At 44.6% G+C, this 15,288-nt stretch overlaps 1 protein-coding gene across 10 annotated transcripts in view; it reads right to left on the bottom strand.

Moving 5' to 3' along the window:
• EFR3B (EFR3 homolog B) overlaps nucleotides 1-15,288 on the bottom strand; it is a 417,050-nt gene that overhangs the window by 30,795 nt on the left and 370,967 nt on the right. For 9 of the 10 annotated variants that reach the window (XM_068280081.1, XM_068280088.1, XM_068280080.1 and 6 more), the window contains 3 exons: nucleotides 14,886-15,047; nucleotides 7,540-7,671; nucleotides 5,434-5,501 (listed from right to left, as the gene is read on the bottom strand). In XM_068280081.1, coding sequence (XP_068136182.1) covers nucleotides 5,434-5,501; nucleotides 7,540-7,671; nucleotides 14,886-15,047 — 362 coding nt within the window. The remainder of the gene's footprint in view (nucleotides 1-5,433; nucleotides 5,502-7,539; nucleotides 7,672-14,885; nucleotides 15,048-15,288) is intronic. The other variant, XM_068280087.1, reaches the window with a different exon arrangement.

Genomic DNA, 15,288 nt, shown 5'->3' with positions numbered 1-15,288 from the left:
TCCAAAAGCTATTCTAATGTGTTCTGGCTTACTGCAGCACTTTGTACTATCACAGTCTCTGTAATAAATCAACTTTTCTCTCTCTTGTCAGACTTGTCAGCCTGTGTCTGGAAGGCTGCCAAGTTCTTCAGTGTTGTGGTTCTGCTATGAACTTCCCCTTCCAGGCCCCTCTATGCACACTGCCTGTGTGTTATTTAGATTAGAGCAGCTTCTCTCTTCTCTCTTATCTTTTACAAGCTGGATAAATCGTCCTCTGAGCTGGCTGGGCTTTCACATAGTGAGGAATTACAGACAAGGGCAAAGCTGTTTGCAGGAAGAAAAGAGCAGCCTGAAACTTCAGTGCATGAGAGATGCAGGGGGAAAGAAACACACAAATGATCTCTTGAGATTCAAAAGGAAGGCTGTATACAGCCTGCTTGTGTATGGATGTATTTTCTATGTGTGGACATACTGTACATCAACCTACTTCCTGTTTTGGTGGCCATTTTGTTTGTTTATAAACAAACTTTTAAAACTGTTTTTAACCACTTTTAATGCGGCGGGGAGTGGCGAAATTGTGACAGAGGGGAATAGGAGATGTCCCCTAATGCACTGGTATGTTTACTTTTGTGCGATTTTAACAATACAGATTCTCTTTAACCATTTACCGCCATCCTAACGTATTAAAACGTCATGCTTACCGCTATTAACAGCAACATGACGTTTTAATACGTCGCGCATTCCCGCCGCTGCTACCGCCGTGTGTCCGCCGCTACCGCCGCCATTACCGTCGGGATCCCGTGCTGGGCGATTGGGGAAGAGGACTGAACAGTCCTCTACCCAATCGCAGTGCCTGGAGTGAATGGACGTGACCGCGAACAGCGGCTACGTCCATTCACATAAACAGGAAATGTAACAGTTTAATAAAGTGTGTAAAAAAAAAAAAAAAAAAGTGAACACGTCCTATGAGTGTTCACCAGCGCCATCTTGTGGCCAAAAAGTATATTACACTTACAAAATACATACATTTTCAAGTATATACACATCATTAATAAAATTACACTTCCAACCCTCCCCCCCAAAAAAAACACTTGTAAAAAAAAAAATCAGCTTAAAAAAAAAAAATAAATAGTTACCTTAGGGACTCAGCTTTTTTTATTCTATATTTTATGGGGGAAAATTAATTTTAATTTATTACATAGGGGCTTGTAATTATGGCCAGAACAAACAGAAAAATAACCACTTATATTTCAAAATAATATACTGTCGCCATACATTGTGGTAGGGACATAATCTAAACGGTTTAATTATCGGGGCCACTGGGCAAATAAAACGTGTTTGTTTTATCCACAGGAGAATGTTTAATTTTAAAACTATAAAGGCTGAACACTGAGAAATAATGATTTTTTTTCTTTTTTTTTCTGTTTTTCTCATTAAAATGCATTTAGAATAAAAAAATTCTTAGCAAAATGTACTATCCACAGAAAGCCTAATTGGTGGCGAAAAAAACGAGGTATAGATCATTTTCTTGTGATAAGTAGTAATAAAGTTATTAGGGAATAAAAGGGAGGAGCGCTGACAACTGAAAATTGCTCTGGTCCGTTAGGATAAAAACCCTTGGGGGTGAACTGGTTAAGAAAAGACCAGTTAATATTGTATTTTTTTATACTCAGTTTATTCACCTAAAATCCCTGAGAGCAGGGCTGGTTCAAATAACAATTGGGCTCTAGGGCAAAATTAGCCTGGGGGCCCCCCAACAGACACCCCCCGAAAAAGTGTCATTAGAGGCCCTTTGTTGCAACCAAATTTCCCTCCTGGGCCCCTGAGCTGGCTGCTGACCCTCCCCCAATCACCTCCCAACTTAACAGACTCTGCAGAGTCCCTGGGGAGCAACGCCTAATGATGTTGATCCAGGGATTTATTATCTTATTGCCATCTGGAGTCGGGAAGGAATTTTTCCCTTTTGGGGCTAATTGGACCATGCCTTGTAAGGGTTTTTTCGCCTTCCTCTGGATCAACAGGGATATGTGAGGGAGCAGGCTGGAGTACTGGTTGAACTCGATGGACGTACGGTATGTCTTTTTTCAACCATAATAACTATGTAACTATGTAACTATATTGCAAAAAAAAAAAAAGGTAGGCAGTTAAAATCTGACAGAACTGACAGGTTTTGGGCCAGTCCCTTCTCAGGGTTTTCTTTGTTTACAACAGCATTTCCTGAACAGCAGTTTAACTGCCAAAATAGTAAGATACCAGCCGGCCTCCCTATTCACTTTCAGACTATTTTGTCAGTTAGACTTTGCAACTGCTGTTCATAAAATGTTGTTGAAAACAAAGCAAACACTGAGAATCCCCCATGAGGAGATGGACTGTCCCAAAACCTGTCAGTTCTGTCAGATTTTAACTGCCTACTTTTTTTTTTGAAATAGTGGTCCTTTAAACAATAGAATACATAAATTAATTCCCCCCTCCCCCCAGGACTATCTCTTGGTAAAGTTCCTCTTTAAAGTGAACCAGAGACAAAGCACCCTCATGTATTTTACCATATAGATCAGTGGGAACATTAGAGAAAACAACTACCTTGCTTTCTGTTTCATTATGCACTGCACAGCTTGCTTCTAATCAGCCCTGATAAAATCCATGATTGAGCATTCAGTCTGGCTTTGCTATAATGACTCAGCTATAATGATTCCTGAGCAGAGCCAGCAGGAGGCAGGCTTGTACTTGAAAAGACATGAGAGAACACAGACTGAGCTGTAAATATTCCTGAGCAAAGCCAGACTGAATGCTCAGTCGGGGATTTTATGAGGGTGGATTAGAAGCAAGCTGAACAGTGAAGGATAAAACAGAAAGCAGGGTAGGTGTTTTCTCTAATGTCCCCACTTATATATATATGGTAAAATACAAGAGGGTGCTTCGTCTCTGGTTCCCTTTAAGGTTTAGTTGGGTTAGGTATCCTGCTACTGGCTTTTTATAAGGAGCCCAGCTTGATCTAGAGGCCCCTAGGGACATGGAGCAGTAATGATATAATACAGTAAATGACTCATTAAGATGGGGTAAATATTTTCTTTCAAGTGTTTGAAATCTAAGTGCAGAAGAGCAGACAAAGAGGGTCCGTGGGAAGCGGTCTAAGTGCATTTAGACAGCAGAAGGCATGGCTGTGCTGGAGTATCATAAGTGGTCGGGGTTGGCGTCATAGCTGATTGCTTCCTGAAGATACAATTGACCATGCCTTGCATTCAGTTTGTCCTCCTGTGCACAAGCAATTGTCATGACTTTAGAACAAGATGTCACACTGCATTCTCAATGGCAGGGAGTCATAATCAGCCTCCCCTCTGTTGCTGTGATGACACCTTCATTCTCCAGCTGGGATTTTTAAGTGCGCATATGAATGAGAGGTAATGGTGAGGATTGACAATTCTAATTTGATACATCAGAGAATAGGCCCACATAGGACCAGACTACAGGTATGGCCACGTGTAACCATGTGGTGTGTGCAGGCACAAAAACTCATTTATGTGCTCTTGAGAGGGAAGGGGTGCAGCTTCTTGTAGGAAACCCTTGAATCCACTGATGTTTTGTATACAGTAGGCCCATGGTTTCCTTACTTTAACCCAAACCTTAAGCACCTCAACTGGTTCTGGACCGACACAGTTTGAATCTATGTCCAGCAGGTGGTGCTGCCGCTTTGACTCGACGTAGATTCAACGTCCTGTTGAATTGTGCGCCCCTGCCGTTACCGCGGATACTGCCACTCTGACCACGCTGCAATTCACTCGTTCTCTGCAAGCAGGTCAGGAGCCGCCTGCCGATCTGCTCCAGCCCCTGCTACGTGCGGTCTCTATATGGGAAAATTGGATGTGTTGTCTTACCTGGCTTCATCTTGCCCAGATGTTTCTTATGATCATGCATTCACTATACAGATTTGTCTTTCTATGTGAAAGGTCTATCTCGAAGCAAGTCGACGTTGTCGACTCCATATTTACAACTGCACTAATCTTGATGTCAACACTGCTGCATGTTAGCCACTCTCTGCTATGGAATATGTCCCTTGAAGGATACCTTTTATGAATATTTTTTCACAAGTGTTGTCTTCAATAAAGACTTTTTGTATTTTTGCATAGAAACTTTTTGAGTTTCTTCAATATTTCTGATACATATCCTTGTACTGGTATAAAGTCTACGTGGGTGTTGTGGCAAACCACTAAGGATATTGTTCTCTATATTTCCCTTTATACGGAATATTACATTATTATTGAACAGAAGTTAGGCCTTGTTCACATCTGCTGCGATGAGAAACGTGTGAAAGCGCGTGGTAAGAACCGCATGAGCTTGTGCACGCTTCAGTGCACATTTCTGTGCGTTGCTCTGCACTTCTTTAAGGCACGTTTTGCTTAATGTAGCAGTAGCAGTTGTCAATAAAGCTTTGTTTTTTTATGTAAATGTATTTTTTCCCAGATAGGGGTAAAAAAACGCATACACTTCTATGCTCTTGTACGCGCTTCTATGCACTTAAAAAGCGCACCCATTCACTTGCATTGATGTGCGCTTTACAGCTCAACGCACAGAAATGCGTGCAACCCTACGTTTTTGTAACATTGCTCACCGCAGCGCATAGATGTGAACCAGGCACATTTAATTACATGGGAAAATCAATACCTTGCTGAACGCACATGGCAGTGCGCTGTGAAAAGCGCAGAGAAACGGCCCTGATGTGAACGAGGCCTTAGATTAGCATCAGATGGGTTGGGGTTTAGCTCTAGGTCAGGAAAGTCAGGAGTTTACATTTTGTAGAGTACACCTGGGAATGATAACTGCAGGGCTGAGAAGGTAGGAACATTATTTAAAAAAAAAAAGAAAAGAAATTGAAAAAAAAGGGAAACAAAATTCTGGGAGTGAAGGTTAACCAGTGTGGCCCAATTTCCACAGCTCCTACAGCAAAAAAAAAAAAAAATCAAAAAAAAAATCAATGCTGACTATGAGAGAAAGACATCAATGCCTGACCCCTACCCACAGGGAAGCAGTGCCTACACTGTGCAAGTGAGTATCACAACTGGATCATGGAGCAATGGATTAGGTTGGCCAGATCTGATTAATTGGGGTTTCTTTGGCCCCAAATTTGTTAAATCTCACTCCGATCATTTGTGCGATGTGCTATAAAAAAATCTTTGATACATGGAAGCCCCACTTTGCAACTCACAGTTTGTCCAAATATTGACAAGAAGCCATAAATACAAATGGTCTCTCCTGCAGATGTCCAACCATACACCTTCCAACGTTCCTTACTATGGTCTGATATTATACAGGTCAGGGTTGCAGATTGCTGTCACCTTACAGCAGACCCTTTGCAATAACTCCTGACCAGAGCTACAGGGTCACTCGTTCTCCAGTGGTCTTCTGCTATGGACAACCTTAGTGACTCAGCTCCAGTGTGTACTACATAATGACCCTCACCTTGACTTCTCCATAAAGACATCTTCTGGGAGCAGATATGGCGCGTCTTTCGTCCTCGTCTCTATAACCTGGCACAGGAGAAACACATCATCACACATCCTGTATCTACAGACATGTGGCTTACATTTGATGTGAGTTATTTCAATTTGAACAAAGTCATTGCACATCAATACCACCTCTGAAATGCAAAGCTACAATTTCAACCAAACACTAGAATTTCATGTCAGTACTTTACATCACTGATGAAGAATTTTGCTAACTCTACTAGGTAGAACTGCTCAAGTTTAGACACAATAGTAGATGTTAATGCTTAGGGCTCTTTCACACTAGAGGCTGCGGTAGAAAAGGCTGAAAGTCAGCCTTTTGCTTAACGCCAATACATAGCGTTTTCAAAGCGTTTTCAAAGCCTTTTGAAAGAGTTTTACAGCCCATATGAAAACGTCCTTTTTTTTTCTTCTATAAAAATAAGTGAACAAGATAGCTGTAAAACGCTTTGAAAAGGCTTTGAAAACGCTGAAGTTGGCATTTTCCATTGACTATCATTGAAACGCCAACAGCCAACTTCAGCTGTTAACAGCCCTGAAAAAGCTCCTGGGAGCGTTGAAACGCAACGCTCCAAAACGCCGAGTTAGATGTGAAAGGTAAAGTGAAAGTCAATGGACTTTCTTTTACCTAGCAAAACGCCAACTTCGGCCGTGGCGTTAAAACGCCAAAAAATCCCTCTGGTGTGAAAGGGCCCTTAAACTGCTTATTTTGGGTACTTTTGACACACCATCTTGGGTGGGTCCAAGTCAGGACTTCTAACAAGTCCAACACCATCCCAGGGATACTGAAGGTAGGAGGGAAGCACATTTTGTGTACATAGGCTAGGTGAAATTAATCATTCCGTACTATTCTGTAGTGGGTGGGTGCCTAATGAGGAGGCAGGATTTGCCATTCCCTTGTTGCTAGACAATCTAGAAATTATTATTATTATTATTATTAATAATAATGTATATAGTGCCAGCATCTTCTGTAGCTCTGTACACATCATACAGGGTATAACAATACAAAATTAACAATACAACAGTAAATACAAGACCAGGGTGGATTGCCGCTGATGAACAAATCAACTACAGAGTATTGCACAGGGTGTGAGGTATGCACACACATTACACAGCATTGAGAGACAAAAGGGGAAGAGAGCCCTGGCCAAAAGGCCTTACGGTAAAGGTTTAAGAGATAGGACAGTAGATAAATGAAAGCTGTGTATGAGCTGGTAGAAATGGTGGTCAGTGGCTGAACTGTCCTAGCTAGGGGAGTATGTGTGCCTGAAGAGGTAAGTTTTCAGGTTGCACCTAAAAAGGGTAAGTGTCGGTGAGTGGCAAATGTGTTGAGGGAGAGAGTTCCAGAGGAGGGGAGAGGATCGAGAGAAGTCTTGTAAGCAGGAGTAAGAAGGAGTGACCAGAGAGGAAGACAAGAGAATATTGTTAGCGCTGAGACTGCATGTATATGGTATCTGGAAATAAGTTATTTAGATAAGAAGGAGCTAGGTTGTAAAGTGCTTTGTAGGCAAGAGTAAGGATTTTAAATTGTACAATTTATGTAACTGGCAGCCAGTGAATTGACTGACAGAGATGGATAGGGCTGGAGAAGTGAGAGGAGAGGTGGATGAGGTGTGATTGGCAGCCAGTGAAGGGAGTGACAGAGAGGGATAGGGCTGGAGAAGTGGGAGGAGAGGTGGATGAGGTGTGATTGGCAGACAGTGAAGGGACTGACAGAGAGGGATAAGGCTGGAGAAACGGGAGGAGAGGTGGATGGTTCGTGCAGCAGAGTTCATGATGGACTGTAGCGGGGCTAAATGGTTAGCAGGTAGGCCACAGAACAGAGAGTTGCAATGGTCTAGTCGTGAAATAATCAGGGCATACACCAGAGGTTTGGTAGTAGCAATGCTGATGGACATGGAAGCTCTTCAGACCTTCCCTTGGCCTTTGCCCACATATGATAATAATGAGGAGGGGTGTATTCACTACCCCCTTGCAAATATGCCTCCCCAGCATCTGTATGATAAGGCAAAGCATTCTGGGATGCTGTGATGGGGTGGGGACATCCTGTGCGACCTCTCACCTCGTGGATGTGCTGGCAGAAGGCAGGCACAGTGGTAAGCTGGCTGATGAGGTTCAGGTAGGCGGCACAGAGGGCATGCAGGGCACAGCGATTGTACGCTGGAAGATTATCCTCGTTCGTTAGCGCCAAGTCCTGTAGGGAAAAAAAATTAGGGATTCAGTCAGGCATATTGTGATATCTAGATGTGATATTTTTCAGACTTCTTCTCTGACGTTAAAATACATATAATAGGAAAAAAACTAAAAAAAAAAGATAAAATCCAATTTTAGTGGTGGTTGCTTTGGCGACGCATATACTGAATACATTTTTCGGTGGAACTAGCCTATTTAGGCCTACAATATAAAGAGGAAAGCAGAATTTATTGCAGATCCTAAAGGTGGCCACATACGATACAATAAAAGTGTCCGATATTACACCAATTCAATAAAAATGATTGTGTCTCCAGAAAAATTGAAAGCTTTTTTTGTTTTTATTCGAGTGAAAATTCCAAACAGTATTTCACTTTTTTTTTTTTTTCACTTGTTTCGATCGGGAGTGGTGGAAATTTCTGATCAATTATTTGCAAGATTGTACGTTGTGTGTTGAGTTGATGCAAATTTATATGGAAATTTATGCAGCTTGGAAAAGAACCAATCAAATTTTACCTCATCAGGATTTGATTGGTTCATTTTCAAGCTGCATAAATTTGCATATATTTACGTCAACTCTAAGTTTTTTGCCTCTACTTGACCATCATTAGTAGATTGACAATTGTGTAATGAAGAGACCCAAGCAATTTTCAATATTTTTTTTGTCAAAACTGGAGGAAAACTGATCACTGGTCAGATTTTTCAAACGTTACAATCAATTTGAAAAATGTATTGTAAATTTCGAATTTAAAGAGGAACTCCAGTGAAAATAATGTAGTAAAAAAAGTGCTTCATTTTTACAATAATTATGTATAAATGATTTAGTCAGTGTTTGCTCATTGTAAAATCTTTCCTCTCCCAGATTCACATTCTGACATGTATTACATGGTGACATTTTTACTGTGGGCAGGTTATGTAGCTGCTGCTAGCTGTTTTGGCCGTTGGAGACAGCTGTAAACAGCTATTTCCTGTCTGTGAACCTTGTTACAGTGTAGCAAACTGTCAAAAGTACCGCAGTCCTCAGAGGCGCTTCTTGTGGGAGTGTTTCACCACAATATCAGTCATACAGCGCCCCCTGATGGTCTGTTTGTGAAAAGCAATAGATTTCTCATGTAAAAGGGGGTATCAGCTACTGATTGGGATAAAGTTAAATTCTTGGTTGGAGTTTCTCTTTAAAAAAAATAAATTAAAAAATGGTATGGTGTGTGGCCACATTTACTGGTTTCTGTTCTGCTCATATTCAAACAAGCCACAGCAATCTGACTGGTGGCAGCATTTTAAAGAGGCCCTCTAGTGACATATACCGTGTTTCCCCGAAAATAAGACACTGTCTTATAATAATTTTTCCTCCAAAAGATGTGCTAGGGCTTATTTTTGGGGATGTCTTATATTTTAAGGGGTATGTTTTGCATGTTAGTGTATGAGGTGTGTTGGGACGCTACTTTAGTGTATGAGCATACGCTATGATACCATCTACAACAAACAGAGAAAAGGGAGCCCTTGGATTGCTCTTTCTGCACTGTCACTACTGTACTGGAAGATATGGAGTGATAGAGAGGTGCAGGTATATGTTACTTTTGTGGGGAAGCAGAAGGAGTGATCTGGATTGGTAACCAGAGATGCAGATCAGGTCAAAGCAATGCCACTATCCAGTGGCATGTTGAATCTGCATAGGCTGAGGGAACAGGGAGAGAGAAAAAGATAGCGTACTCAGTGTGTGTTTGTAATCCAGGGAATTATCTCATCTCCGACCATGGGCGTAACAATAGGGTCTGCAGCACCTGCTGCCGGGGGGGGGGGGGGGAGCCAGACCCACCCCCCTGGGGCTCGCTCAGGGACGTTTTGGGGGGCTGGAGGGGACACAGCGTGAGGGGAAAGCCATGGCCACACTCGGCGGGGAGAGGGGACGGTCCCCCGCCTCCCTCACCTCGGGCTCTCCCCTCTGCGCTCCTCTCCAGCTTAAATTAGTGTCTGGGCAGCGGCGGGCAGACACATACCTTCCTTCCGTTCCACTGGGAATGTTCCTCTTTCTAGCATCTGACGTCACTTTCTGTATAAACAGGAAGTAGCCTCAGACACTACAGCGAGGAATATCCGCGGTGGAACGCAAGGAAGGTATGTATCTGCCCGACGCTGCCCAGACACTAATTTCAGCTGGAGAGGAGCGCAGAGGGGAGAGCCCGAGGTGAGGGAGGGGACCGACCCCCTTCCTGCCAAGTGTGGCCATGGCTTTCCCCTCATGCTGTGTCCCCTCCAGCCCCCCAAAACGGCCCTGAGCGGGCCCGGGGGGGGGGGGGGGGGGCGTCAGAATCTCTGCAGGGGGGCCCGGTGGCTCCTAGTTACCCCTCTGTCTCCGACAGTTGCTGACTAGCCAATAGAGGTCTGTCACCATAAAGGCATTTGTCCATTTTAGCGCAGGGGACTCAGAGCTCATCTTGATCATGGGAGCAATGCCTGTGTTTGCATATACCTTTGTATATACCGGGTCTGGTAACTCACAGCAGTGGGTGTTGAGGAGGAGGAGGCAATCCATGCATGAATGAAACACGGAAGAGTCCGTGTTAATTGGTGGGCATTTGTAAACAGGAAGAAGCGGACTGCAGCAGTACAGAGAGAAACAAGGAACTGTCACTCATGTTACAGCTAGGTCTTATTATCGGAGGATGTTTTATATTTCAAACATGCTTGAAATATAAGATAGGTCTTATTTTCGGAGGATGTTTTATTTTAGGGTAAAGTCTGTAGTAGAATCCAATGCGGAGAAGAAAAGCGGGTCGGGCACCAGTCTGATGCTTCAGTGTAATTTTTAATCCAAAAGGTACAGCAAGGTTACATTAGGAAGTGAACAAGGACAGCCGGACAGCTGTTTCGCAGGTTCGAAATGGCTGCGAAACGGCTATCAGGCCGTCCTTGTTCAATTCCTAATGTAACCTTGCTGTACCTTTTGGATTAAAAATTACACTGAAGCATCAGACTGGTGCCCGACCTGCTTTTCTTCTCCGAATTGGATTTGTGTCTACCCACTGGTGGTGAGCACAGTCATTTAGCCTTCAGCATCCAAGTACTTTTTTCCAATGTGCTACGAATGCCAGTCACTCCTTTTTTTTTCTTCTTGCAACATATAGAAGAATGCAGTAAATTTTTCAGGATACCCACTTTTATGATAATTATCCTGGTTTCAGCATCAGAAACACCTCATATCTATATACAGTGGAGGAAATAATTATTTGACCCCTCACTGATTTTGTAAGTTTGTCCAATGACAAAGAAATGAAAAGTCTCAGAACCGTATCATTTCAATGGTAGGTTTATTTTAACAGTGGCAGATAGCACATCAAAAGGAAAATCGAAAAAATAACCTTAAATAAAAGATAGCAACTGATTTGCATTTCATTGAGTGAAATAAGTTTTTGAACCCTCTAACAATAAAAGACTTACCGTATATACTCGCAAGCAAGCCGAATTATTGACCCCCCAAAAGTGGGCCAAAAGTTGGGGGGGTCGGCTTGTTTGCGAGTGATGTGCCAGCATGGGTAGGTGGGTGGGCGTGGCAGTACCCCTCCCCGCTCCCCCCGCGGCCGCCGCTGCTATTACCTTAGGCGGCGCCGCTTCCTCTATCCCCGTCCTGCTCCGGTACCTGACTCACAGCAGCGCACCCCTCGGCGGGTGCTGTGATGACGGAAGAAACCATAGAGAGCGGTTCCCATAGTAACGGCATCGCCGCTACAGGAACCCGCTCTCTATGGTTTCCTCCGTCATCTCAGCAGCAGCCGCCAAGGGGCGCGCTGCTGTGAGTCAGGTACCGGAGCAGGACGGGGATAGAGGAAGCGGCGCCGCCTAAGGTAATAGCAGTGGCGGCCGCGGGGGGAGCGGGGAGGGGCACTAACAACCTACCCACCCACCTACCCATACTGGGACTATACTGGGGCACTATGCTAGCCATACTGGGGCACTATGCTAGCCATACTGGGGCACTATGCTAGCCATACTGGGGCACTATGCTAGCCATACTGGGGCACTATGCTAGCCATACTGGGGCACTATTCTAGCCATAGCCATACTGGGGCACTATGCTAGCCATAGCCATACTGGGGCACTATGCTAGCCATACTGGGGCACTATGCTAGCCATACTGGGGCACTATGCTAGCCATACTGGGGCACTATGCTAGCCATACTGGGGCACTATGCTAGCCATACTGGGGCACTATGCTAGCCATACTGGGGCACTATGCTAGCCATACTGGGGCACTATGCTAGCCATACTGGGGCACTATTCTAGCCATAGCCATACTGGGGCACTATGCTAGCCATAGCCATACTGGGGCACTATGCTAGCCATACTGGGGCACTATGCTAGCCATACTGGGGCACTATGCTAGCCATACTGGGGCACTATGCTAGCCATACTAGGGCACTATGCTAGCCATACTGGGGCACTATGCTAGCCATACTGGGGCACTATGCTAGCCATACTGGGGCACTATGCTAGCCATACTGGGGCACTATGCTAGCCATACTGGGGCACTATGCTAGCCATACTGGGGCACTATGCTAGCCATACTGGGGCACTATGCTAGCCATACTGGGGCATTATGCTAGCCATAGCCATACTGGGGCACTATGCTAGCCATAGCCATACTGGGGCACTATGCTAGCCATACTGGGGCACTATGCTAGCCATACTGGGGCACTATGCTAGCCATACTGGGGCACTATGCTAGCCATACTGGGGCACTATGCTAGCCATACTGGGGCACTATGCTAGCCATACTGGGGCACTATGCTAGCCATACTGGGAACTATACTAGCCATACTAGGCAATATACTAGCTATACTGGGCAATATACTAGCTATACTGGGACACTATACTAGCTAAACTGGGCACTTTACTAGCTATACTGGGGGACTACCTACCTATACTGGGCACTATACTAGCTATACTGGGGGACTACCTACCCATACTGGGCACTTTACTAGCTATACTGGGCACTTTACTAGCTATACTGGGCACTATACTAGCTATACTGGGACACAATGGGGGGGATCACGCGGCCAGCATTTCCTACCCCCGGCTTATATGGGGGTCAATCATTTTTTCCTGGTTTTCCAGGTAAAAGTTGGAGGGTCGGCTTACATGCAGGTCGGCTTGCTTGCGAGTATATACGGTAATACTTAGTGGAAAAACCCTTGTTTGCAAGCACAGAGGTCAAACGTTTCTTGTAATTGATGACCAAGTTTGCACACATTTTAGGAGGAATGTTGGTCCACTCCTCTTTGCAGATCATCTCTAAACCCCTAAGGTTTCGAGGCTGTCTCTGTGCAACTCTGAGCTTGAGCTCCCTTCATAGGTTTTCTATTGGATTAAGGTCCGGAGACTGACTAGGCCACTCCATGACCTTAATGTGCTTCTTCTTGAGCCACTCCTTTGTTGCCTTTGCTGTATGTTTTGGGTCATTGTCGTGCTGGAACACCCATCCACGACCCATTTTCAGTTTCCTGGCAGAGGGAAGGAGGTTGTCGTTCAGGATTTCACGATACATGGCTCCGTCCATTTTCCCGTTAATGTGATTAAGTTGTCCTGTGCCCTTAGCAGAAAAACACCCCCAAAGCAAAATGTTTCCACCCCCATGCTTGACGGTGGGGACGGTGTTTTGGGGGTCATAGGCAGCATTTTTCTTCCTCCAAACACAGCGAGTTGAGTTAATGCCAAAGAGCTCTATTTTGGTCTCATCAGACCACAGCACCTTCTCCCAGTCACTCACAGAATCATTCAGGTGTTCATTGGCAAACTTCAGACGGGCCTGCACATGTGCCTTCTTGAGCAGGGGGACCTTGCGAGCCCTGCAGGATTTTAATCCATTGCGGTGTAATGTGTTTCCAATGGTTTTCTTGGTGACTGTGGTCCCTGCTAATTTGAGGTAATTCACTAACTCCTCCCGTGTAGTTCTAGGATGCTTTTTCACCTTTCTCAGAACCATTGATACCCCACGAGGTGAGATCTTGCGTGGAGCCCCAGAGCGAGGTCGATTGATGGTCATTTTGTGCTCCTTCCATTTTCGAACAATCGCACCAACAGTTGTCACCTTCTCTCCCAGCTTCTTGCTAATGGTTTTGTAGCCCATTCCAGCCTTGTGCAGGTCTACAATTTTGTCTCTGACATCCTTGGACAGCTCTTTGGTCTTTCCCATGTTGGAGAGTTTGGAGTCTGCTTGATTGATTGATTCTGTGGACAGGTGTCTTTTATACAGGTGACTAGTTAAGACAGGTGTCCTTAATGAGGGTGACTAATTGAGTAGAAGTGTCTAACCACTCTGTGGGAGCCAGAACTCTTAATGGTTGGTAGGGGTTCAAAAACTTATTTCACTCAATGAAATGCAAATCAGTTGCTATCTTTTATTTAAGGTTCTTTTTTCGATTTTCCTTTTGATGTGCTATCTGCCACTGTTAAAATAAACCTACCATTGAAATTATACTGTTCTGAGACTTTTCATTTCTTTGTCATTGGACAAACTTACAAAATCAGTGAGGGGTCAAATAATTATTTCCTCCACTGTATATTCTTGTATAATAGATGACACTTCAGGTGTTGTAGATATTGTGTAGCTGTAGCATAGGCCAAGAATATAGAAAATCAAAATCAAAATTGCAAAGAACTACAGTTCCTCTTTAAGGGCCCTTTTCCATTTGCAGAGTGATGCGAGTGCGACTACCTCGCCGCATCACATCACTTCCGCTGCCGTTCACGTCACTTCCGCATCGGGAGATGCCAAAGTGTATGGAGGGGACAGCGGGCAGATGTGCGAGAATCTGCAGCATGCTAGAGATTCTCGGACCGCTCCCCACGCAATGCACGGAATGGAAACTGTTCCAATGACATGCATTGGGTTCAGGACAACCGCGGTGTGATGCGGCTATGTAGCCGCATCACACCGCATCTAATGGAAATGGGCCCTTAGGGTTGCTGAAATAGAAATAAATGAGTGTTATTTTACTGGAGTCCTTTGCAGTGTTCCCCAGCCCTGTCCTCAAGGCCCACCAACAGTGCATGTTTTGTGTAAATCCACAGAGGTAGTTAATCAGCTCTGCTGAGACACTAATTACCTCACCTGTGATTGTGCATGGTTTTCTGCAAAATGTACTGTTAGTGGGCCTTGAGGACAGGGTTGGGGAACTCAGCTTTCCAGCACTCCCTGCATCATAAGCACTTGCATGTTACCTGCACAGCCAGCACCAGCCGCACGAGATCCACCACCACCTCCTCATTGGCCAGCTCGATGCTGATCATCACCAGCAGGCCGTACAAAGCTTCATAATGGGCCTGGGTGTTGCTGGGGTCATTACAGCTTAGGTAGATGTACTGGTACAGCTGCTGGCAATGCTAAGAGGAAAGAAAGCGCAAAGCATTATGGGAAGTGAAATGAGGACCATCGTCAGTGGGCTGCAATCTCCCAGGCACTCCTGTGTCAGGCATATCATGCATTGGTTATGAAAAGCAAGCCAAAGGTCACATGGTGCGGTAGATATGTTGGATTTAAATTGGCAAACATTACCTTGCAAGGGATGTAGAAACCAAGTACCTGAATAATTCTGAAAACTGACCATAGACCTGAAGGCAATAG

The sequence above is a fragment of the Hyperolius riggenbachi genome, chromosome 4 (assembly GCF_040937935.1).
Source record: "Hyperolius riggenbachi isolate aHypRig1 chromosome 4, aHypRig1.pri, whole genome shotgun sequence".
NCBI lineage: Eukaryota > Metazoa > Chordata > Amphibia > Anura > Hyperoliidae > Hyperolius > Hyperolius riggenbachi.
This window is presented reverse-complemented; position numbering and strand designations above follow the sequence as displayed.